We start from the raw sequence: 26,951 nt of genomic DNA, 5'->3' as shown, positions 1-26,951 counted from the left end.
TCCATTCAGGTATCCATTCTCATCTGTTGAGGAATTGCACGTGTCTAAACAGGCATCTGTGACTACACCGGCATTCAAGGATTAATCTTGTTAAATCTTAACAGCATTCATTCATATATTTATATATTCATATTCTTAGTGTAGCCTTACTAGTATCAGCATAAATCAGCATTTTAGGACAGTATGTCAGGGCTAACAGGAATCTTCATTGCTGATTAAACAGTGTCTTCATACATTGGAAACTCACCATAAGACATTGTGCCCCCTGTGGCACAATGGATCTAAACCCTTGCGCCGGAAGGACTGAAAGGTCAACAGTTTAAATCCAGGGAGTGGGGTGAGCTCCCATCTGTCAGCTCCAGCTTCCCATGTGGGAACAGGAGAGAAGCTTCCCACAGGATGGTAAAACATCCGAGCGTCCCCTGGGCAACATCCTTGCAGACGGCTAATTATCTCACACCAGAAGTGAGTCGTTCCTAACACGAAAAAAATCTCTCTTTATGCCCACTAAGCTAATCAGTTGACCAATCAAAATAAACAATACCTGAGGAGTTCCCTGTCTTTCCTTATCTATAGCTCCACTATCGGATTCAGTAGACCTTGTAACTGTTCTGTCTCAGCTAGTGAACCTATGTAAAGGTTCATTTCCAGGTCAGTTAGGGGCTGTCCTCCTCTCTTGCATACAATCAGAGAGGCATTTCTTGTCTTATTTGAATTTCAGAGCATCTGGCATTTATCCCAGACTGTCATTAAAGCTGAGGCTGGTTTTCCACTGCCACACACATGCACACACTCATAGAACTAACTGCTTGTATTAATTCTCATGCCATTTGCCCATCTTATACTTTATAGGTGATACTAGGGTAAATTCCATCCTTTAAAATTATATGATTTGTCCAGAATGTTGGCAACTAAATATAACTGGCAATGTGGAACAGGAATCTCACCAGCATTCTCTAATCACACAGTTGATTGAGAGGGATTATTTTGGATCAGTCTGAAGTTATATTATTAATTATCTGATTCATCTCTTATATTTTGCTAGGAAATGCTATACAATTTTTAATCAATAAATTGGTATTGGGGATTAATAAACCCGCAGTATTGGGAACTGGGAAACAGGTTGGGAAGTGTTTTCAAAATCTCCAGAGTACACGATTCTGCAAGTAACTGCTTGATGTAGAGCTTGGTTTTACACATACAGTAGAGTCTCGCTTATCTAGCATAAATGGGCCGGCAGAATGTTGGATAAGTGAAAATGTTGGATAATGAGGGATTAAGGAAAAGCTTATTAAACATCAAATTACGTTATGATTTTACAAATTAAGCACCAAAACATCACGTTTTACAACAAAACGACAGAAAAAGCAGTTCAATATACGGCAACATTATGTAGTAATTACTGTATTTACAAATTTAACACAAAAACATCGCAATGTATTGAAAACATTGACTACAAAAACATTGACTACCAAAAACCTGACAACAGATAAAGATAGAATTGCATAAAATGAACTTACAGTAACAACATTGTCGGAAGTTAAATCGGTAAAAAGTTCAGTTCTGTTAAGGCAGACTGTATTGGATAATACAGAACATTGGATGAGTGAAGGTTGGATAAGAGAGACTTTACGGTAGTTTGAAATCATTAGACTCTCATTTTAAATGTTTCCTCCTAACAATAAGGAAAATGACATAGGAATGATATCATTTTGGAACCATACTTTAAGAATAGGGGATTAGTCAGGTTTTATGGAGTTTCTGTTTTTATTGTCCCAAACTGTATACCAGGTCAAGAAGCAGAGGAATTATGACAGAAAATAATGCCCAGAATTTTCAAAATACAAGCTTCCTCATAATTTTTGAATGCTAGAGAGAGTTGATATATTTTTTAATGGTGAGATCTGTGCAGCAGTGATGGACATTTGGAAAAAGAAATAATATGTTTATCTAGATTTATTATATAGAGATGCGTTCATGTAAAGTGGTTGTAACCATCTAGGAAAGAATTTTTGTGATATTGGTGGAAAGCACACTGAAAATAGTAGCTGATGAAAACGAGTTTGGTATTCTGAGGAATTCAGAAATAGATTGAAGATTATGTCAGTAAGTATTCTAATGATACCTAAATTAGTAATGGTTTTGCATTTAGTGTATTTTATTTTTACTTGTAACCCCATCTGAGTGGGAAACAGTGGAGCTTGAGCTATATATCCCAAGCTAACCATGATATCATTTCACGTCCATCCCCAACCTGGTGCCTTCCAGATGTTTTGGTCCAAATCTTGAAAGTAGCTAGGTACAAGTAAGGAGAGACTTGATTATTGCATCCCAGAAATTAAGATATAACTAAGTTGCATTACAATCATAATGGGGAAAGAGGATAATTTAACACATTTGGGGGTATAATTGTAACCTTTTTGTGATTTTTAAACCATTACTTTCACTAAGAAAACTCTGTGTACTTCAGTGTGACTTTACCCCTGGGTAAGGCACAGTGGTTTAAACCGCTGAGCTGCTGAACTTGCTGACTGAAAGGCTGGCAGTTCTAATCCAAGGAGTGGGAGTGAGCTCCTGCTGTTAGCCCCAGCTTCTTCCAACCTAGCAGTTCAAAAACATGCAAATGTGAGTAGATCAATAGGTACCGCTGTTTTCCTTCCTAGAACTGGAGAACCTAAAGATGGTAGTGCATGTGCTGGAAACCTCAAGGTTGGACTTCTGCAATGTGCTTTACATTGGGCTACTTCTACACCAAGTTCAGAAACTCAAATTAGTTCAAAACATGGCAGCCAGACTAGTTCAGGAAAATCCAGGAATGAGCATATTGCATCTAAATTATAGTCACACCACTGGTTGCCAATTAGGCAAAGTACAAAATGTTGGCTTTGACCTTTAAAGCCCTACATGGTTTGAGTCCAGGTTACTGACAGGATCACTTTCTCCCGCACAATCCGTCCTGAACACTTAGTTCCTCTGGGAGGTGACTACTCCAGCCTGCCAGAACCTGACTGGCGACTGTCACCCAGAGGATCCTTTCATTGTCCACCCCACAACTGTGGAAGGAACTTCTGGGAGAGCTCTGACAATTCAGCTAACAGAATTTAAGAGACAACTTAAGACCTATCTTCTTCTGGCAGGTCTACCTAGTCAATTTTAACTTGTATATTTTAACCTGCATTTTATTCATACATTTTAAGCTGCATTTTACCTGTATTTGTTATATGCATTTTAATAGTACATATAAATAGTACTGTTTATATCCCACCCTCTCTCCCTCATTGAGGGACTTAATTGTACATTTCCTTGAGTTGCAAAGAGAGTGGGTAATAAATTGCCTATTATGTATTATTACTACTACTGCTACTACTACTACTATTATATATAGGATTGCTGACTTAATCACCAACACCAGGGGGAGAGAAAGATCTTCTGATATCTTTATTCTCAAAAATGCTTTAAGATGACATTTTGTTAAGAAAAAACATTTTTTTAAAAATTCGCTTATACAGTAGAGTCTCACTAATCCAAGCCTCACTTATCCAAGCCTCTGGATAATCCAAGCCATTTTTGTAGTCAATGTTTTCAATATATCGTGATATTTTGGTGCTAAATTCGTAAATACAGTAATTACAACATAACATTACTGCGTATTGAACTACTTTTTCTGTCAAATTTGTTTTATAACATGATGTTTTGGTGCTTAATATGTAAAATCATAACTTAATTTGATGTTTAATAGGCTTTTCCTTAATCCCTCCTTATTATCCAAGATATTCGCTTATCCAAGCTTCTGCTGGCCCGTTTAGCTTGGATAAGTGAGACTCTACTGTATTTATTCTTGTAGAAAAATTATTCCTACTGTTTGAACAAACTAATTATTCTAGAGTAGAATGGGACTGCCTTTTAAAAAACATTTCAAGTGAATTTTTTCATATCGTACAAGTATTTCTATTACAGCTTTTGAAATTATATGAAATCCTGAGATGGTAAATTTCCTTGAAATAAATATTAATTTAGCCTAGTTTTCTTCTATATGAGGGCTATCCAGAAAGCCACACCCAAATACCACATCTCATGTAGTCACCATTCAAATCTAGGCACTTACCATAGCGATGAAGGAGCTTTGCAACTCCTTCCCCACTAAATTCTGCCGCTTGTCCTCAACCAGCCGGTCATCTCTTCCCGCAGCTGCGCAGCATCGCCAAAATGCTGCATTGCCAGCCACACGTCCCCATTGTTGGAAACAAGTGGTTGAGGAAGCAAGCGGCTTTCAACTGCATATGGTAAATGTTTTCTCCTATACTTTGTTCATTTTTAATTCTAAAACGTAATGTACTTTTTGGACAACCCTTGTATGAAGGCATGAAGAGTTTTCTTGGCAATCTGCTTCTATGTTATGAAGACCAGTCTTTTTGTTTAGAAGTATTGTGGTGGGAATTAGATATCTAGTTTGGACAGGGGCTTCTTTGTCTACGGAGTTACTGCCGCATATAAATCTAAACGTTTCAAAATTGTGGTCAGGATGAAGCCTTCCCCATTCTTAATGGAAAGCAGTAGCTTTTTGTCAACTTTGTGATAATAGAACTTGTATTTCGTCATGGTGTTTAAGGGCAGTTGCTGCTGCTGCTTTGTAAATGCTGGTTTTGTTGAGGCTGCTTAGAACAGATTTGCTTCATATCTTACATGCCTCTTTCCCCTTTACTTCAGTTGATTATGTAAAATAAGCATTGCACTGCCCTGTTTGATTGGAAAAGGCTCAAATCTTCATTTACATACTGCAGTTATTTAACTATACAGTTGAGGTGTAATTTGTGTTGCTCCGTGTTATGACTCTTCCAAATTACAATCTTTTCTCAGTAATAAATGAATGAACTTCTTGCTCATGCATGGCGCTTCCAGTCCAGTTAAGCAAGGTGGAAGAGCAAGGAGAGTGATATGAGAGACAAAAACTGGATGTAATCAAGACCTGCTTGTATTCTGTTTAATACATCTACTTCCTTGGGCTTTGGTCTGATCTGATTTAAAGTTGCTTACTGTGCAGAAAGGTGGACTGGTATCCTATTTAAGATGTCATAAACTGGACTTGAAACATCATAATTATTAAAATTCATCTTTATTGTCATTGCATCATTGCAATGACTAAAAGTGCCCTGCAAAGCAATTTTTCAGCAGTGTAGGGCCCACAACAGAAGGATTTTGGAGACAATGGAGAGTGGTGTTATGTGTGATTACACATCCTCCCTTCTTGCAGGAAGGCAATCTATTGGCTGCATTTAATCTCTCTATATAAATTCATCTGTATAAAATCTGACTAAAGTTGGGAACATTATCAGGGAGGAATGTTAAGTGGCACTATCCAAAAAAGTCTTATTGGACAATAGACAAAACCTTTCAAACCTTGAGACAAGAAGCAAAGGTAAAAAGTGACAGAAATAGGGTCAGAAACATGAATGTAACAGTTCAGCAAAGGAAGAACCTTTAGGTGATAATCAAAACTTTAAAACTGAAGAGGAAGCTTCTCTCAAAGCACTCAAGTGAAATCAATCACCGGGAGCAGATGGCTTACCAAAAGAGCTGTTCAGACTATAGAGATCTAATCCACCCAAATGCTAAGAAAAAATGCAAAGAAAACAAAAGTATGGCTCACAGACTGGATACGCTTTAATATACATTTTGATCCTCAAGAAAGGGGACACCAGGGATTATAGTAACCCTCAATCTATTGCATTAATCTCTCATGCACGCAAAGTGATGTTCAAGATTTTAAAGCAAAGACTTATTCCTTATATATATATAGAGAGAGAGTGAAAAATGCCAGATGTCCAAGTTGGGTCAGAAAAGGAAGAGACCACATTGCAAATATATGTTGGTTAATTGAACACATAGAGTTCACAAAGCCCATAGATTATCAAATACTACAGATTGCTCTAAAATGAATGTTATACAGAGTGTCTGCAAAGTCTATCATTTAAATATTGTACCATTTAAACGGTAGAGACTTTAAGGGCACCCTGTATTTATTACAGCTTCAGTTGTTTCTAGAACCTCAGCAAAATGCATGTTAGGGCCATGGTATTGATAGCTCCAGTTTGTAGGCTGCTTTTCTGTTGCACTCAACACAGTAAGGTTTGTGATTTTTGCACATGCATAATCTGCAGTAAAGAATAGACCCTTTTACCCAGCACATCTTTAAAAGCTATAGGAATATTGTTGTAAAGGTTTGGGAGAAAAATTGTTTTTTTTTTAGACTTTCTCAGTTTGAAAACATTGGAACTTCCGGTGGCGTGACAATGGCGACAGGCTGGGTTCGACCAGGGCTCTGGCTGAACCAACCGCTTAATTGACCTGGTAGAGCTGTAGCTCCCTCTCCTCCCTTGGATTGATTGGGGAAGAGACGCTGGTTCCATCGGCAACTCCGACGGCCCCAACGACCCTCGCCCCTCAAGGGTGAGGTTCTAGTGGGTCCGGGGAGCCGAGATCGGCGGGTCGACAAGCGGGAAGCGGGGACAAGCCTGCATTATCTGCCAGCCTAGTCACGGCATTTTCAACCAACAGAGAACAAGGGTAGCTGAGAGCTACCACAAGATAATAGTCCGAGACAACGATTACTATTTAAAACTCAGTAGCCGGCGATTTGACGAGCGGGAGCGCCGAAAGAGTTAGCCAGCAATTTAAGAATCTAGCAAACAACTCATAATAAATAAAACAACCTGTGCGGTTCCGTGCCAGACGAGAGAAGGGGAAGCGACTGAGGAGAGTCCGTGGGGTAAGAGTTGCAGAGTCGCAGAGGCGGAGTGGAGAGGTCCCACGAGGATCCGTGCCGTTTGGAAAAGCTGCGGTGTCCTTGGCGCCATATTGTTTAGTCTAGAGAGTGCCTTCTTTAAACAATCTGCAGGAAGTGGGTTCTGACGCAAGCGCAACCTCCAAAGACCCGGAAGAGACAGGAAGGAACCCAGGAGGGGTGAATGTTCCTGTGAGGACTCCATTTAGTGTGGCACAACGCAAACCTCAGCTAATTTATAGATAATGGAAGCAAATTAAGTATCATAGTGCCGTCTCCCACGGCGGGGACCTACTGAACCGCGGAAGGTACAGAGAAATAGAGGGCGAAACAGCAAACAAAAGGAGCGGCCCATAACTAAGGCAAACGGAAGACCGGTAAGAAGAAAAGAAGGGGGGCTGCCCATCCTACTTTCTCAGTAATAACCGGCCGCATGTTGTATATAATTGTTAATTAAATAATCGAGTGGTAGACCCTTCGTCATCTATACACTTTAGGGTAACAGAACGGATATACACAGTCCCATTTGTGTCCTTAACAACCACTAAACCACTAAACCCGGCAATGACAACCCCCAAGTGGAAATTAGAGAAAGATAAAATGGATTCTAGAATAAATGTAAGAAGGTCCTCTCTCCCAGAGGAGGGGGGTCTAAAAGACATTTTAAGAGAGATTAAGAAAATCTCGGAGAAGCAGGACCTACTACAGAATGAGGTCCAAATGATAGCAAAGAAACAAGACTTGCAATATAAAACATTTCAGGAAGAAATGGCAGACTTAAAGAGAGAATGGAGAGAGGAGATTGGCGTAATGAAGAAAGAAATTATAAAAAACTCAAATGACATATGTGATTTGAAAATAACAAATAGAAGGATTGATAAAACCCAAAGTAAATTACAGGAAAAGATTGAATCCATAGAAGAAAAGGGATCCAAGTTGGAAAAAATACAGGAAAGATTAGAATTTCAAGCCTTAGAATTCCAATTGAGATACAGAAATGTGCAAGAAGAAGAGAATGAGAACATAGGATGGGTGATAACACAACTAACAGCCCAACTCCTACAATGTACCGAGCAAGAGGCCTGTGGGCAAATAGATAGGGTTTATAGGGTGCAGTCAAATTTTACTAAAAAAAACAAAGCAATTAAGGATGTTATTGTCCACTTTCTGAAAAAAACTACACGTGATGAAGTGTTAAAAAGAAATGCCAGGAACCCAATTTGGTACAAAGAGAGAAAAGTGATTATTTTAAAGGAATACCCAAAGTCAACGCTAAACAGAAGAAGAAAATACTACTTCCTCACAGATGAACTGAAGAGGAGACAAATTAAATACAGATGGGAGAAATATGAAGGCCTAATGGCAACATACAAAGATGATAAGATTTGGATAACTACGGAAGAAGAAGCAAAAGACTTCTTTAGAATACTAAAGAAAGATGTCAACGTAAACAGAGCATCGTCATCATCAGGCAGCGGTAAAAACCCGAAAGAAACGAAGAAAAGAAGATTCGACTCACCCAAACAAAACGACCCAACAGTGGCCGAATTGGATTTGAATACAGATCAGGAAGACTCGGATGTGGGAGAACAACAGGAAGAGGAAAGAACCCATAGAGATGAGTAAAGTTAGTTGCCAATTAAAATGTTTCTCCAATAATGTTAATGGGTTAAATTCGCCGAATAAACGGAATAGATTATTTAACAAATTAAGAAAAGAAAAATACAATATTATAGCAATACAAGAAACACATATTGACCTCAAGCATATAAAACTTCTAAACAAGGGCTATCTAGGCCAATCTTTTATTGCGGCAGATAATGCAAAGAAAAGAGGGGTAGTTTTATATGTAGATGATAACTTTCCAGCTAAAGAAGCATTTAAAGACAATGAAGGTAGGGTAATTGCGGTAACCATAGATTTTGGAAAGGAAAAAATATTGATCTGTAATATCTACGCTCCTAATGGTTCCAAAACAAAATTCTCCAAAATATTGAGAGAAAACATTGATAAGACAGAATTTGACCATATGATACTCCTTGGAGATTTTAATGGAGTTTTAGATACAGAATTAGATAAAACAACTAAATCGAAGAAAATGAAGGGGACATCTTCCCTCCCAAAAAATCTTATAGCAGTAAAGGATGAATATGATTTAATAGATCCGTGGAGAGAATTGAACCCAAAGAGAAAGGATTACACACATTTCTCAAACAGGCATCAAGCATGGTCCAGAATCGATATGATCTGGACCTCCAAATCATTGCTGACAACAATATCCTACATAGACATACTAGTTAGAGAGTTATCAGATCACTGCCCACTAATAATGGTAATAAACAAGAGGTATGTGCCCAAAAAATGGAGGCTAAATGAAAACCTACTCAAAAAGGAACATGACATTGACAAAATTAAGGCTATGACCAGAGAGTATTTCAGTATAAACGATAACGGGGAAACAAGTCCCCAAACGGTGTGGGATGCATACAAAGCAGTAGCAAGGGGTTTTTTTATACAATTAAACTCTAGTAAAAGGAAGCAAAAAGATTTAGAATGGAGCAGATTGAACAAAGAAATTGAGGGAAAAGAAAAAGAATTAAAAACCAACCCCAAGAATCAGGAGTTAAAAAAAAACCTAGCGCTCTTACTTAAAATGAAAGAAAAACGGGATCTAGAAGAGGTGGCCAAACAAATTAAATGGGTTAAGCAACAAGCGTTTGATAACGCAAATAAACCAGGGAAGTGGCTCGCCAGATTAATAAGAAAGAAGAAACAAAATAGACAAATCACAAAAATTAAAATTGAGGGGAAAATAGTAAATTCGGATAAGGAAATAAGAGAGGCCTTTCAAAAATTTTATGAGAATCTATATTCTAAAGATAGTATAAATCCAGAGTCTATAACAGAGTATTTAGGTAAGCAAAAACTGGAGAAAATCTCAGATGAACAAAGATTGGACCTTAATAGGGAAATATCAGAAAAAGAAATCTGCAAGGCAATAAAAAGCTTAGACAGTAATAAAACGCCAGGTCCAGATGGCTTTATAGCAGGTTTTTACAAACTAGAGCAACCGGAAGTGATCCTATTCCTAAAAAAAATAATGAATCAGGCACTTCAAGACCAAGTCATTCCCGAATCATGGAAGGAGGCAATTATAACAATGATACCTAAAGAAGGTGTAGACCGGTCTGAGGTCAGGAACTATAGACCTATATCGCTTTTAAATACTGATTATAAAATCTTTACAAAAATCCTGGCCAATAGACTCAAAGATTTTTTGGATGGATGGATAGGAGAAGACCAAACAGGTTTCCTCCCCTCCAGAACTATTAATGATAACGTAAGAATAATTATAGATGCCGTGGAATTCTATGAACAACACAATCAAAGAGAAGTGGGTTTTCTTTCTGTTGATGCAGAGAAAGCCTTTGATAATTTGAATTGGACATTTTTTAAATTGTTATTCCAAGAATTAGACCTAGGTATCCAAATCCAAAACGCTATCAATAGTATCTACGAAGACCAATGGGCGAGAATACAAATTAACGGGCAAGAAACGAATAAAATTAAAATCAGTAAAGGAACGAGACAAGGTTGCCCTCTCTCGCCGTTAATATTCATTATGGCCTTAGAGATCCTCCTGAAAGCAATTAAAAAAGATACAAACTTGCAAGGTATTAGATTAGACAAACAAGACTATAAATACCGGGCCTTTGCGGATGATATTATTTGCATCATAGAAAACCCAATTCAGAACACTCAAAAGTGGATCTTGAAAATCGAAGAATTTGGAAAGGTTGCCGGCCTTAAAATCAACAAAGAGAAAACAACGATTCTTACTAAAAATATATCTAAAAAGAGACAAAAAGAACTACAGAACAGCTTAGGCCTGGAAACACCATCTAAAATAAAATACCTAGGGATTTGGATATCAGCAAAGAATAACCAGTTACTCGATTTAAATTACACCAGAATTTGGAAGGAAATTAAAAGCGATTTGGAAAAATGGAAATATTTAAATATCTCATTAATGGGACGAATAGCAGTAATAAAAATGAATATTCTCCCAAAATTACTTTACCTTTTCCAAAATATACCAATTATAAGAAGCACAAAATTATTCAAAGATTGGCAAAAAGAAGTTATGAGATTCGTTTGGAAGAACAAAAAAGCAAGGATAAAATACAGTACGATGATCTCACGGAAGAACAGAGGGGGATTAGAGGTACCAGACCTCAAATTGTATCATGACGCATGCGCTCTTTGTTGGTTAAGAGACTGGACTAAATTAGAAAAACTTAAGATTCTAAATTTGGAAGGCCATGATTTGAGAAAAGGCTGGCACGGGTATTTATGGTATGAGAAAGCAAAGATTGAGAAGCAATTTGGTAATCATTTTATAAGATCTGCCCTTCTGAGAATATGGGAAAAGTACAAATGTAGGTATTATACTAAAACCCCGCTTTGGTTATCTCCAGTAGAAGCCAACCACAGAAGATTATTAGGGTGGAGAAAGTGGCCTACATATAGAGAATTACTAATCATAGATAAAGAGAAAAAAAATTCCCCAAAATTAAAGGAATTAGCATCGATTCAAGAAATAAACAAAAACGTGTCATGGTACCAATACTTCCAAATTAAAGAGGCCTATAAAAGAGACAATCTGGTGGGCTTTGAGCAGGATCAGGGATTCTGGGACAAATTCATGCTTACAAATAAGAAAAACATAAGTATAATGTATAACAACTTATTATCTTGGGACACAGAAAGTGTGATAGTAACAAATTCAATGATACTATGGGCAAGGAACATAGAAAGACCTATTCAGATGTATGAATGGGAAACCATTTGGAATAAAAAAATTAAGTACACATATTCTGTAGATTTGAAGGAAAATTGGCTCAAACAGATACATAGGTGGTACCTAACACCAAAAAAGATCGGCCTAATGTACAAAAATATGAGTAATAGATGTTGGAGATGTAAAACCCAGATAGGATCCTACTTCCATATGTGGTGGAAGTGTAAGAAATTAGAAAAATTTTGGAATGTAGTCTTAGAAGAGAGTAATACAATACTGAAAACTAAATTTGATAAAAAACCAGAATTGCTCTTACTAGGTTTATATGACCCGTGTGATAAGATTGACCCCAATATAGACAAACTCTTTACCCTCTTTATTACCGCAGCAAGACTTGTGGTCGCTAGACTTTGGAAGTCCGCCCAAATACCAACAAAGGAACTATGGTTAGAAAAGCTACTGGAAATCAAAAATATGGACCAATTATCCTTCTTGATCAAGAGCACGAACGGAACAGCTGTGAAAGCTACTGACTGGACTAATTTTGAGGACTATTTAAAGAATAAGATACGAGTAAGCAAAGATTGATTAATAGATGGAAGAAGACTCAAAAATGGAAGTCAACCCACACACCCATGCCCCATCCCCCCCCCCTCACCCCCCTCCCCCCTGCCTGCCAAATCGGTTACACACACGACTATGGTGGTAGGATCACAATGTTTTGTTCTTGATATATGTTTGTTTGTTTATTTGTCTGTTCGTTGAGAAAATCATAATAAAAATCATTTGTACAAGAAACCCTATTATTAACAGTCCTTCTCAGGTCTTGCAAACTCAACAACATGACGGATTCCTTGACTGAGTCAACTGATCTGTAATGTGGGATTTGCCTTATTATTATCTTCTCTGGTGAATCATGCTATCTCATGAAATCTTGAAAATATGGTAGCTTCTGTTTAGTCATTTTTGCTTCTAGTAAGAGTTTAGGATTGATTTGTTCTTGGACTCATTTATTGGGGGGTTTTTTTGGCAAACAACATTATCAAAATGACTCTTCTCCAGCTCCACACTTGATTAATTACTATATAGTAATGAAAAAAATAGCGTGATAAAATGCAGTCTTGTCTGATCTTTTTAACAGTTGGAAGGTATTCTGCTTTTCCATGTTCTGCCCTGACAGTGTCCTCTTGTGCAGGATATGGGTTGTCTGTCAGGAGAATCAATTATTGTAGATACTTTCTCGTGATCTTAAGGCTCTTCTGTAATCTATAAAACACAAGCTGACTTTTATCTGAAAATCTTTGTTTGAATGAGAGCCTACAGATGGGAAACATTCAGCATACTGTCCATTCCAGTTCTCTTCTCTCAAAAGGGTTAACTAGGATTGTAATAATTGTTGAACCAGTTCTACAACTGGTTCATCTAAATCTGTTCCAGATTTGCGTAATAGTTTGCTGGAGTTACTAGAGACCATGAAATGGACTAATTGAAACAGAACCTTGATTAGAAATGGCAAGTTATTTGATTCAGTGTGGTTGTCATGGGTCTGCAAGTCACTTGCAACTTCTGCCGACCCTAACCCTAACCTTTCATAGAGTTTTCCTGGCAAGATTTGTTCAGAAATGTGCTATTACTTTTGAGGATGAAAGTGAGTGATTTGCCCAAAGTCACCTAATGGGTTTCTATGGTCAAGTGGGGATTCAAACTGGTCTCCTGGAGTCCTAGTCCAACACTCAAATCACCACATTGGTTCTCTGAATCAGTGTATAGGTAGCTTGTTTTTTTAAAAACAGTCCTGGGCTTAGTTGTGCACTTCTCAGATAAACTCTGCTGCCACAGGGTTGGGGATGCCAGTAACAATGGAAACACTGCTACACATCATTTACTGTTTACTCCCAAGGGCTTTCCCCATAGACTCAAACTGGGAATTACAGCACTTCATTGGGTACCATTATTTTTACAGGCATCTTTGGCCTCCGTTTTCAGTGACTATAGTGGCAAGATTGGGCTGCTGCTTATATTGTTAAGCTCCAGGGTGACATAAAAATGTAGACGGCTAGAGGAGCCCCTTGGACCACTTGTGTGTTATTGTAAGTACTACAATTCTCTTACACGTAGTCATTCATGTCTACTCTTGATCTTTACAATATTTTTCATTCCATTTCCGGTTTTAAAGAAACTCAGATGAATTAGAGCTGCAGTCCAAGCTTAATTTATTTCAAATGCATTAGGGAAGTGGTTCTCAACCTGTGGGTCCCCAGAAGTTTTGGTCTTCGACTCCCAGAAATCCTAACAGCTGGTAAACTGGCTGGGATTTCTGGGAGTTGTAGACCAAAACATCTGGGGACTCACAGGTTAAGAACCACTGCATTAGGGGGTTTTTTAAATAAAAGAAACATATATATTGAACATATATATTCAATCATTTATATCAGGCTGTGTGTCTTTTTCCCCAATATATTTAAATTTCTGAACTTGAGTTGCTTAGGGAAGGACTGATTTAAATCGCTGGTATACAGTGTACCTGTATGGCCCTGATGGACATGTGTGAGGCTGATGGAGAACATAAATATACACACATACATCTCAACAATATATATTCCTTTCTAACCTCCCTTGAAGGAGTGACTTACTTTGGGGAACTTTAAATGAAGGCTATGAACCAGAACAGTATAGTAGTTTGAGCATTGCTCTACAGCTCTGGAAACCAATATAGAAATCTCTGCTTCACATAGAAAATCATTGAGTGACCTTGGGCAATTTATGATCTTTCAGCCCCAGAGGAAGGCATTTATGGGTTCTTGACCCATTATTTACACCAAAGCAATTTAAATCATTCATTTAAATCAAGCTTGATGCTGTTCACATATATGTCTTAAAATTGGTACAAATCTAATCGGTAAACTATAATGGTTTACAACTCAATACAATAATTTGCAACATCAAAGAAGGTGTTTTTCTTTAGATAACTTGATTGTATTAATGTAGTACGTCGTACATAATAAATAAATAAATAAATAAATAAATAAATAAATAAATAATAGTACATAATACTCATCTATGTCAAGCAGCAGATTCTGCAATATATTAGAAAAGGTGTGAACGAAATGTTGCAAGCATGAAACAATTTTCATGCTATCCATCCATGTATTTTTGCACTTTTGACTGTAATCAGAGAAGAAAATGCTGGCTAGTTTGGCTCCATATTTCTTCATAGGCTCAATATTCATTTCAAATGATAAGTAACTCCATGTATGTGATACAGGTAACTTATCAACCTTCAGAAATGTAAAAGTATAGATTTAGTAGATCACATGTAATTGTAACTCTTTTAAAAATTGAAACAAAACTTTATTTTGTATTACAGGCAGTCCCAAGTTATGAATGAGATAGTTTCTGTAGGTTTGTTCTTGTAAGTTGGAATAGGTACATTTTTTTAAGTGTAACTCTTCCCTCCCCCTATATATATTCCTGTATACCAGTTCAGAAGATTTCACTTTCTATCCCTATGATAATTGGATTTTGAAAAAAATTGGCTTGCTGTGGAAACAAGGATTGGTGATAATGCTTCAGTGGAGACACTTTTTTCCCATGATAACTCTTCCAGGAGTGAATTTTCCTTCCTAGCGGTAGATTTCTCTCACTTCCTATGTTATCACCCATCTTTTTTACTATGAATCGTTTATAAGTCAGATGTATGTAACTTGGGGACTGCTTGTATTTTATTTATAATATTTTGATTTGGTGAAGGGGGAATTTATCTATTTTTACATCATTGTAAAAACTCTCCCCCAGTATTCTTACATCTTACAGGTCTCATGAGTACTGAAAGGAACTGGAAAGTAGAGGCCCTTGGTCATTGTATTTGATGTACACAGGTTTTTGCTGCTAGGTCTTTGCATTACCATTACTGTGGAACAGGGAAGTGCTGCAGCCTGAAGATAGCACATGAAAGAAAATTTTGCTCTACTGTTGCAGCTGTTTGCAGGGGAGCTTGCTTCGTTGCCTGATTTATAGCTTTGAAAACCACTGTAAAGTAACCATGAAAATTAGAATGATAGATAGTGTTTTGCAATACTTCTTGATTCTGAAAGTGACTTTCCCCCTAGTTTTTAGAGAGCCAGGAATAGTTACATAGAACTATTGAAATGTTGAACTGCTAATTAATGCTGACAGAAAAAGTAGAATGTGTCTTTTTATTTCATTCTGTATTATCTTAAGGACTCACTTATTAAAGATGAAACAACCCTTAGAAATGCAGAAATCCCAGAGTAAACAAATTACTGCCAAAAATTTTGTTGCAAACATATTTGATAAACTGTGATTTTGTATGAGAGGCACCAGGAGGTTGTGAAAATAGGAAACACAAACATTGTGTATGAAACAAGGTTTTTGTAGAATGAACCATCAAAAAGCAAATATGTCACGATCTTAGCCACTTGTGCGGTCTATTTTGGGGCATTTCAGCTTTTGGATTTCTGGAAAAGAGATACTCAATCTATATTTGCTAGTAATCCTTTGGCCAACCTCATAAGATAATCAGTATTGTCCTCCATATCAGAGCAGAAAATTGAGGCTTGAAGTGAGATAAATATCACCTTCCCTTTACTGAAAAGCTACATATACTTTATATTTTGTAGGGCTTTTTCATCACCCATTTAGAAGGAGACACATGTCAGGATTTTGATCGACTGAGTGTTGTTTTAGTAAATGTTTACTTAGTCTTTCCAAAGTACTTTATTATTAAAGGACACTAGAAATCTACAAATGCATGACATTGCTATTGTCAGAAATAGAAATCCCTTCTGGAATTATCTTTATAAAGGTTTCTGAGCCAGTTGCAGAATCACAATTCCCACCCAATGTGTCATTTCTACCTCTGTGAGAAAAAGATTCTACTTCCCCTAGAGCAGTTGCCAAAGGTACATTGTACATATCCATTCTTCCCTTTGCTCTTCGTGATATAACTTCAGGTGTCATTTTTGCTACACCAACAATGAACTATCAGACCAAGATCTTGTGTTTACCATGTATCCAATTCGGTGGATAATCTGGTCAGTGGAGGATGCCTGGGCATTGATTGAATTTTCAGCCAGCTCGTTGTACTATAGGCTGATTTGAAGCTCCTTGCAAAAAGGAGCATTTGATACCTCTTTAACACAGGCTTGTAAAAAAAGGGGTGTCTTGTCAATGTAATCAGGAGTTATATCTGTGGATCCCACTGATACTATGAATTCAGTGGTCACAAGCGTATGAGCTGCTGCCATAGCCAATGTTTTGTTTCAGTCTGATGATGATTGCTGAGTTCTTTTGATTATTCATATAGGCCTCACAGTTCCAAATTGCTCAATAATAGGACTTTGTGGATTCAGTATAACAATGTGAGATTGCAGAGATCTTTCACTTGGCTTTTATGCTAACGTTGGCTTTGGTTAGCATAAGCACTGCTAAGTACAAAATCGGTTGTAGACCTTTGGATTCGATTAATGAGATGGTCAGCACTGTGTCTGTCTTAATCTCTCACGAATCCTTTTATCTTTTTAATCATCCATGGATGAAGCAGCTGTTCTCTTACTTTCTTTTTAGGAACCAAAGGCTTCTAGGAATTGGAAACAGAATTTTAATTGAGTGAAATTGGTTTCTATTGTGGCCATTTGCATCAGAAACCTTAAACTTTCCTAGTATTTTGTAAAGAAGCACTTGAAATGCATTTTTCATATTCTATGAAGCAGATTGTGCCACTTGATTTTTGTTTTTTGTTTATCTTAAAATGTCATGGTGTCAATTTTTAATTTTATTTGCATATATTACTTTTAGATTTCAAATGATTTGATGGCTTTGCTACACTTGATAACACATTTCAGAAGTGTCAGTCATACCCAGGCTTAATTTTCTTTAAGAGGAGATCACTGGAGACTTACAATATTTTGCAATATTTGAGTTCACTTACTAATCTGGATAGATATCTATATCAAATCTCTAAGAGTGGGGCACAACCCCCCCTCCCCCGAAATCGTGTTAGTTCTAGACCTATTCATCTGCTATTCACTTAATAAAAACTACTGTTTTAATAGTCTTTTCTCATATCTAAATAATATCTTTTCATGAAAGGGAAATTTAGCACTGACTTCAATCAGAAGTCTTGATAAACACAGTCATTCTGTACATTACAGGATGAGGAACCTTTGGCATAGAAGCACATCCTGTGTAGTTTCCCTAACAAAAGATGTTGTAGACAATGGCACCAGGTTGTTTAAACCAGGAATTTGGTTCCATTAGTCCACACACATCCATTCTCTTCCCAGTCCTGTAACATTTGTGCCAATAGCAAAATCTCTCTCCTCCCCCTTTCCCTCTCTCCATATAGCAAAGCAGCACCATCCACATATAAGAGGAAAGATATCAGAAAGAGAGCCTTAGCTTACAAACACTAAAAAAACCCTTTGAAAAACACCTCCCAAACAAATAAAATACAAAAAGAACAACTCTATTTGTGTGTTCAGTTGTTAGAGGACACTGAATGTGTGTATCTTTTGAGATAGGAAGAGAGCGGTATGAATATACAGGCAGACCTCCATATCCACAGATTATGCACCCATGGATTCAACCATCCATGTCTTGAAAATGTTTTTTTTCAAAATTCAGAAAGCACAACACCATTTTTCTGTGCTGTCATAGAGAATGAGACTTGATCATCCATAGATGTTGGTTTCCCAGAGGAGTGTCTTGCAGTGGAAAATGATATGGCTGGTTGGAAGTTTGAACTATTTTTATTGCAGATCCAAGGTATTCATGATTTCTAAAATTGAGTTTTCTTCCTATTGCAAGATTTGTCAGTTGGTGATAAGAGGGTGTGGGTGTTTCACACAAAAGATTGGTAACACACAAGATATGATAGCTGAAATTTAAAAAACAAGAATGTCTGAAAATCGTGATTGTTATTGAGCCTTTTTTAATGCCAGCATTTTACAGTTTGTTGTCATGATGGGCAGAAAATTATTATCAAAGAAAGTAACATCCTAATTCTAGAGTTCTAGCTTGACTTTACCAAAGAGATTGTAGGCAAATAGCTAGGATTCATTTGTTTAAATGGAAGTAAATTCTGGGCTCAATGGGAAAGTCTTCCTGCAGTGTTTTATCTTGAGATTTTTGCACTGAGACTTACTGGCATGTTGAAACTTAGAATTAATATGGATTTAATCCACTCATATCTTTGCCGATTTGACACAACTAGGTACTTGGCCTTGTTTTCAGTTTTAGTGTGAGGACTGTCAGTTTAGACCTTATGAAGCAGTATCAAATACAGGTTCATATTTTCTGCACTAGTCTTGTAGAGCAGGATAGCACTATATTCACTTCCTTACATCAGTTATTTCTATCTAGACTTAAAACTGAATATTCCTGTTGAGTGAGGAGTGGAGGAATGAAGGTGTACGTCCTGAGGGTTGGGATTTCAGCAACATAATACCCTCTAATGCTAAATTAGGTTGTTTAAGTGCCTGTGTGTCTGAAAGCAAACAAAGAAAAGAAAATTGATGGAAGGAATAAGAATGAGCCTGTTGATAGTTAAACAATTGGTCTAAGTATGCTGGCTGTTGTGATTGTCAGGGAACAGACAAAGTAGAGATTGCTAGTACAAATGCTAACCATTTTTTCAGTGCTCTGGACATGGTTCAATAACATAATTGAAGGACTACCACAATACAGCTCATTGTCATCATAGGTGATCACTCTTGGTGGAGTATGGTTGTCTTCCAAAGGTAGAGTCTTGGGTTAGGATGGGTTAGGATGACTGAATCTCTATCAACTACCCATACAATACAGCTATATCTCAGTTAATGAAGTAGATGAGTTTCTAAATTTACTTATACAATACAGCTATATCTCAGTTAATGAAGTAGATGAGTTTCTAAATTTACTTCTTGGTGAACAAGGATAAAAAGATGTGCATGCAACAGAAATCCTAACTTCACATATATAGTGTGTTGGGGTCTGAGTTGATGTTGACTAAGCAGGAAAAAGTGTCTTGGATTGTGATGGGGAATTTGACAAAACATCTCAATGTGTAGCAGTTCTGAAAAAGGTGGATTCCATGATGAAATTTATTTGGAAAGGACATTTTAAAAACTGACACAATTGTTTTGATTTAAAAAATCTGCAGTATAATCACATAGCCAATATTATGAGTACCATTTTTAAAAGTGTGGTAGATCTGGAAAAGGTGCATAAAGACAGCAATCCAAATCCATTCTAATCCAATTAATTGCTATGATGAAAACTTGTACTTAGGCTGTTTATTACTAAAAAATTATACATGAATGATGTATACACTTGGAACAGTCTGGAGAAAGTGCATGTAGAAAGTATTTATCCCTCCATATAACACTAGAACCTAGAAGCACACATTGAATCTGAGAGCTGGAAGATTCAGGATGATAAAGGGAACTGCTTCTTCACAGAGCAAGTAGTTTAGGACTGTTAAATTCAGTGCCAAAAGATACAATGTAAGTTGTCAATTCAGATGGCTTTGAAATGGAATGAGACTAATTTCATGGGAAAGACTATTAAAGAAGATTGTATGCTACCTCCAGTACTAATGACAAAGTACTTTTGTATACTTGTTGCTGAGGCACACAAATGGGAGGTGCTATCACATGCACATCCTGCGTGTGTGCATTCCTAAGGCAACTGACATCCTTCTGGAGACAAAATACAGTGTTTGTATACTGGGCCGGGCTGTGGCGCAGCTGTCTAGTAACCAGCTGCAATAAATCACTACTGACCGAGAGGTCATGAGTTCAAAGCCCGGGTCAGGTTAAGCCCCCGACCATTAAATAGCCTGGCTTGCTGTTGACCTATGCAGGCCCGAAAGACAGTTGCATCTTTCAATTAGGGAAATTTAGGTAAGCTTTATGCGGGAAGCTAATTTAACTAATTTACAACATCATAAAAACTGCCAGCAAAACACGAGGAATGGAATGAGGAAGTACAGCCACTACTGGACAGTGAAGCAACAGCTCCCCCTGTGGCCGGAATCATGAAGCTGGAAAAAAAAGTTAAATGCCTCTGTGTCTGTCTATATATGTTGTTTGTCTGTTGGCATTGAATGTTTGCCATATATGTGTTCATTGTAATCCGTCCTGAGTCCCCTTCGGGGTGAGAAGGGCGGAATATAAATGCTGTAAATAAATATATAAATAAATAAAACTGTCTGATGTAAAATAATTCTTATGTTCTTATTGTGCTCCCACATTTTGTTGTTAACTGCTGTTAAGCTGACTTTGACTTAAGAAGAACCTATGAATGAAAGTGTCGAGGAGGTGAGGAGTCTTATAACCAAGGTGAAAGAAGAAAGTACAAAAGCTGGGTTGCAGTTAAACATAAAAAAGATTATGGCAACCAGGCTGACTGATAACTGGCAAATAGAGGGAGAAAATGTGGAGGCAGTGACAGACTTTGTATTTCTAGGCACGAAGATTACTGCAGACATAGACTGCAGCCAGGAAATTAGAAGACGTTTACTTCTTGGGAGGAGAGCAATGACCAATCTCAATAAAATAGTGAAGAGTAGAGACATCACACTGGCATCAAAGTTAAAGCAATGGTATTCCCCATAGTAACCTGTGGATACAAGAGCTGGACCATAAGGAAGATAGACACTTTTGAGCTATGGTGTTGAAGGTAAATTTCCGATAGTGCCTTGGACCACAAGAAGATCCAACTAGTCCATACTCCAGGAAATAATACCCGACTGCTCACTGGAGGGAAGGATATTAGAAGCAAAGATGAAGTACTTTGACCACATAATGAGAAGACGGGAAAGCTTGGAGAAGACAGTGATGCTGGGGAAAATGGAAGGAAAATGAAGAGGGTCCAACCAAGAGCAAGATGGATAGATGTCATCCTTGAAGTAACTGGCTTGATCTTGAAGAAGCTGAGGGTGGCGATGACTGACAGGGAGCTCTGGCGTGAGCTGGTCCATGAGGTCACAAAGAGTCGGAAGCGACTAAATGAATAAACTGCAACAGCATGAATGAAAGATCTCCAAGTCAGCCCTGCTTCAGGCCCTTCCTTGATTGAGTCCTATCTGTCTGAAATGTGGTCTTCCTCTTTTCCTACTGCTTTTTTACTTTACCAGACATCATGGTCATTTCTAGTGAGTCATGTCTTCTCATGTATGTCCATTGTGCAACAGTCTGAATTTAGTTATTTTGGCCTTTAGGGAGAGTTCAGGGTTTATTTGATTTTTTTTAGCAGTTTACCGAACTCTTGATATGGATGTTATGTAAATTAATGTGTGTCTACACTATGCTCTTCAGTCTTTTTCTTTTGGGTTTTAACCACAGTTTTTATTCCAGTGGCTTTTTAGTAAGTGGGATATGACCATAATTCTTGGTTTGATTTCACTTGGGAGTTGTTATGTTCCCCTCAAATCACCAGTTTAAACAAAATCCATTTATTCAATAGCAACAATGAAAGTATACTCCCAGTGCCACTTGTATTTTTTGTTTGACCAGTTTGCAGAAATATCTGTTAAATAACTTACTTTTTAAAACTTTAAATCTGCTTTGCTTTCTCAACCCATAAGGGTTCAGGGATTCAAATAATTGATGTACTGGATGCAGTCTTTCAGCTTTTCCTGGTGGTTTTCTCTAACAGTTTGAAAGTTACATAATTTGGCTTCCCCAGCAAACTATGTAACTGGAATGAGGTCTATGCTTTCCTGCCCCCTCTCAGTGTCTTGCTTATTTGCATGCTTGCTGATGCATGCTTTTCGCACAAAAACAGGCATGACTCAAGGGAGGCTGGGCAGTTTGTTCATGACGCTCTTCAGCTGTAAACTTCCAGTGAGTGGCGATTTAAAACTCCTCCTAGATCGGATCGGCAATCCTTGCAGCTGAAGAGCATTGTGAGCCTGTTATATGATCTTTGCTGTTACGAAATTGTTTCTTTGAGTACACAACACACACCAGTTTGATGAATGCTATCTAAATACATGATTACCATGTCGTCTGATCCAGGTAAAGGCTTTAGTGTTAGTTGTTTGTGTTGTTCTTTACTTGCTGTATCAAATTCGCTTAGTCTTTGGTGTAATATAATAAAAAACCTGAGTGTAGTTTGTGTGATGCTTCTGGAATGCTGTGGCCTCTCCCCTCCCCTGGGTTTGATTCAGTTGATATTATTCATAGGAAAGTGTAATGTCTGGTTAATATATCATTCACAAATATTTTTGTTAGTTTTCCCATTTCCTGAATGTGTTTGCAACGTTTCTTGTGCAGCTGAATTTACTGTTAAGTGATTTTTGTTTCCGGCTCCCTTCTTGATCTGACAGCCTGGGAGTTCTCTGTTTACCATTAAATTGTTCCTATAGTTCCTTTTTTGGTAAATTGCTTGTACTGAAAAATCAATTTCCTTTCTTATTTATTGAATTGCGGTTGTCCTAGGAATCTAATGCTGCAAAGTAGGTTTTCTTTAAAACACACATGTATGTGTGTATGCAGTAAACCAAGAAAATTCAATTTTAGGATTATGCATAAATTGTTTCTTATAGTTGTCATTTAAAGTTTAAATAAAAGGCAACTAATTAATAGGAGCCATTCTGATATTTATAATCTTATTCTGTAGGATACAAATATTAACTGTTTTTATCTCACCATGAAGTCATATTTAATTGAAATGAAACATTGATAAAAGCATATTTGGCATGTAAAATGTTCAGGAACATAAAAATCGAAGATACGAATGTATCCTGTGTTCATCCGTGCCTTTTTCTACATGCGAAAGTACACTGTGTGACCAATAATATTTGCTGAATTTAACAGTACAGGAGTGAAATATGCATCCCATTCATTTTTAATTGTTAATATCTTGCTATTCTTAAATATTTTCATTTATTAGATTAGAATAGATTATTTAGTGGATAGATTCAGTCAAAGAGACCACATCACCAAGTGTGCAACACTTGAGAAGGGTTATTGATAACAGGATGATTTAGGGTACATCTGTACTATAGAACTAATGCAGTTTCACATCAGTTTAAGTGCCTTGGCTAAATGCTATTGAATCCTGAGAGTTGTAGTTTGGTGAAGCACCGGCGCTCTTTGCCAGAGAAGGCTAAAAGCTTTGTAGAATTACAGTTCCATAAGTCCATAGCACTGAGCCATGGTAGTTGAAGTGACACCAAACTGCATGAATTCTACACTATAGATGAATCCTTGGTGGTCTCTTATTCATAGGTCTCATAATCGAAGATGACGTGGTGTCAATTAATACCATGATGAAAACAATAGAGATTGGAATTAGGCAGCCCATGGGCCACCTACCATCCTTAGGGTCTTTTGGTTCTGGTATTAATATATGCAGTGCACCATTAAGTATTGGTCTTTATTGATACCAAGACTTAATGACACAACTGCATATATGTGGTCATTGTTTATACCTCTGTTAATGGATTGAAATGGTTTTTGGGTATTGCTGTTTCTAATGTTAGATTTGAGTCCGTATATCTTCAGCCATAGAAATGTAGAGGGTCATTGCTGGTGCAAAATGGTATATATCAAGCAAACACATATCTGGTGTTGTGGGTGATGTTTTTGGCACCTGTCATATTGCTCTGTGAGGACAAAGTTGGGGTCTGGGTTTGTGGCAGGGTCTTGTCCCTAAATTACCCGTCATGTTATGCATCCTGTTGTAACTGAGTAGTAGGTTTAAGATTTGGAAGTTGTCTGTATATCAACAAAGAGCTACCTCCCAGGGAGAAACCTAGGATTCTGTAGGATTGGGTTTTTATTCATGTCTGGAGTGACTTGAGAAACTGCAAGTAGCTTCTGGTGTGAGAGAATTGGCTGTCTGCAAGGACGTTGCCCAGGGGACGCCCGGATGTTTTTAGCATCCTTGTGGGAGGCTTCTGTCATCTCCCCGCATGGAGCTAGAGCTTGTAGATGGAGCTCATCCATGCTCCATCTATGAAGATGCATAAAACTGAAAGAATACACTGGTTCCTTTTAAATCCATGATTAAAGTAAGCAGTCGGACAACATACAGTAATGTAAAATGCATAGACCAAGCTTTTCTAGTTCTATAAGTTACATTTGGAATAGTAAACCATCACACCTGCTTCCTAAGTAGCCTCACTGTATCTTCTTCAGCAAGCCATTAAAATGGTCTACACACAAAAGAATCCCAGGCTTATAAATAAACACACATTAGAGTCTTGAGTTAGCACAACTTTCAAGTTAATAGTAGGGTTTTCTTGTCCAGAATTTCATTCATGCTGGATTTTCTGAAGCTGCTTTGATTCAGTAAGTGGGTTTGAATAGACGTTCCTGAAAATCAGATTCATCTTGGAGACATATCTTGAGTTACTATAATCTGTTTTGATGGGTTTAACACAGATTAAAAATGTGAAATGTAAATTACTTCCCAAAGCAGAACTTTCTCCTGACTTGAACTAAGCTTATGATGCTCTTCCTGAAGAATTCCAGTCAGGTCACCAACGGGAAGTGCCTTGCCTCCGAAAGGACTTTGAATTCTTTGTGTTGTGATGTGAACACACAGCAGAGACTGGCTATTCTCTTGTGTTTTATAATCTGGTGGCTGTTAAGAAAGGAAAGTGCACTAGGAAATAAACAATTGTGCTTAAGGGGGTTGTGAATGAAGCAGACAGAAGCAGCTGCTGCATTTTACCTTCATCACATGAGTTTTTCCTTTTAACAGAAGAGGGTAATCTGCTTAGCTTTGGCACTATATTCCATGTTACATATTCACTATTCTCCCTTTTCTGCCACCTCAGATTAATGCCTAGCCTTCTTGGCATTCGTAGGAAAAATGTCTGCCTTTATATTGTTCTTGAAGAATGAAAAAAGTGAATAATCTTTACTGTAAGGACATTTGCTTGAACCATTGCCTTAATATTTTTAGAAACAGGATGCCACAGAAAGATGCTTCAGTGCACACAAACACCGGAAGTTTGAGAACTGACCAAACAATTTCATGATTTTATATTGTGATTTTTTAAAAAGATAATAATGAGAGATCGCATATTAGGGTTGTTGTTTGAGGTCATGTATCTTGCCCAAATATTTTCCACAGCAGTTTGATTTTATTTTTTTTCCTATATATAATATGAAGTTATTATTACATAGCAACAACTTTGTCATATACAGTAGCACTGTGCAGACAGCCAATTAATCCAGAATGAATTTTTAAAAATTGCATGGCACATAAATCAAATATGTCACCAACATGAAAGCATCTTGATTGTATTAGTGTAACTGAGAATAATCTTCTCTGTGGTAGAAAATAGTACTTATATTCACGTAACTATAATTAAAATATAAAAAGTATTATTATTATTATTACTGTTTTAATACAACAATTCTTCAGAATAATACTGGTGTCTAGTTTTTTTATCGTGTCAGAAGTGACTTGAGAACATACTGCAAGTCGCTTCTGGTCTGAGAGAATTGGCTATCTACAGAGATGTTGCCCAGGGGACACTTGGATGTGTTGCCATCCTCCTGGGAGGCTTCTCTCATGCCCCCACAAGCTAGAGCTGACAGAAGGGAGCTCACCCTGTCTGACGGATTCGAACCAGCATCCTTCAGGTCAGCAGCTCAGCCAGCACAAAGGCTAGTAACAGGTTATTATTTCTGACACCTCAGGCAATATATATTATTCTATAACTGTATAACTCCTCTCTGAATATAGTATACTGTACATTATAGCCCAAAAAAGTCCTGTGGAATCTTGAAGTCTTAACACATTATTATAATATGAGGTTCTTGTATATTAGTTGCTTAGCATGCCCCACTTGCATTGAAAGAAGCAGAAGTTATAGTTTCTGGTCCCTCAGGCAATATCTATTATTCTAAAACTGTATAACTCACTCTCCTAGCATACATTAAAACCAAAAAGTGCCCCGTGGCATCTTGCAGTCTAGGTGTGTTCAATTTCTGTTTAGAACACCAGGAAACAATAGGGAAGTGTTAAGATATACGGCATGTCATAACCAAGACAGGTATAAAATGAAAGATGGTATAACTACATAAACATCTTTCCACACTGAATTCTAGACATTGGCCAAAAATGCAGTAGGATGAGTGCAGAGACCGAGCAACAGTGGATACCAAAACCAATGGATGCTCAAATGCTATTATAGGCAAGAGTGTAGTAAAACAATGTCCCAAATGGCAAAGTCAAGGTTTGCTCTCGTTCTCTTGCTCTCCCCCCATATGTATGTCTCATAGATTTATTTATTACGGTTGATGACCAGCAACATAACATGTACAAGCATCAGAATAGCATACAAACATATGCAATTAGATATTAAGAAACACAGTGAAGAACAAGGTTAAAACACAGTATTGA

The 26,951-nt window shown here is 37.4% G+C and overlaps 1 protein-coding gene across 4 annotated transcripts in view; it reads left to right on the top strand.

Moving 5' to 3' along the window:
* Window positions 1-26,951, top strand: part of fgd4 (FYVE, RhoGEF and PH domain containing 4) — a 142,541-nt gene that overhangs the window by 59,719 nt on the left and 55,871 nt on the right. Inside the window, exon 1 of one of the 4 annotated variants that reach the window (XM_003220818.4) lies at window positions 22,417-22,603. The exons of the other annotated variants lie outside the window; for them this stretch is intronic. Coding sequence (XP_003220866.2) covers window positions 22,564-22,603 — 40 coding nt within the window. The 5' untranslated portion in view covers window positions 22,417-22,563. Of the gene's footprint in view, window positions 1-22,416; window positions 22,604-26,951 lie in introns of those variants that run through there. 4 annotated transcript variants of the gene reach the window in all.

This window comes from Anolis carolinensis, chromosome 5 (genome assembly GCF_035594765.1).
Source record: "Anolis carolinensis isolate JA03-04 chromosome 5, rAnoCar3.1.pri, whole genome shotgun sequence".
NCBI classification, from domain to species: Eukaryota; Metazoa; Chordata; class Lepidosauria; order Squamata; family Dactyloidae; genus Anolis; species Anolis carolinensis.
Note: the sequence above shows the minus strand (reverse complement) of the source record. Positions and strands in the feature narration are given on the sequence as shown.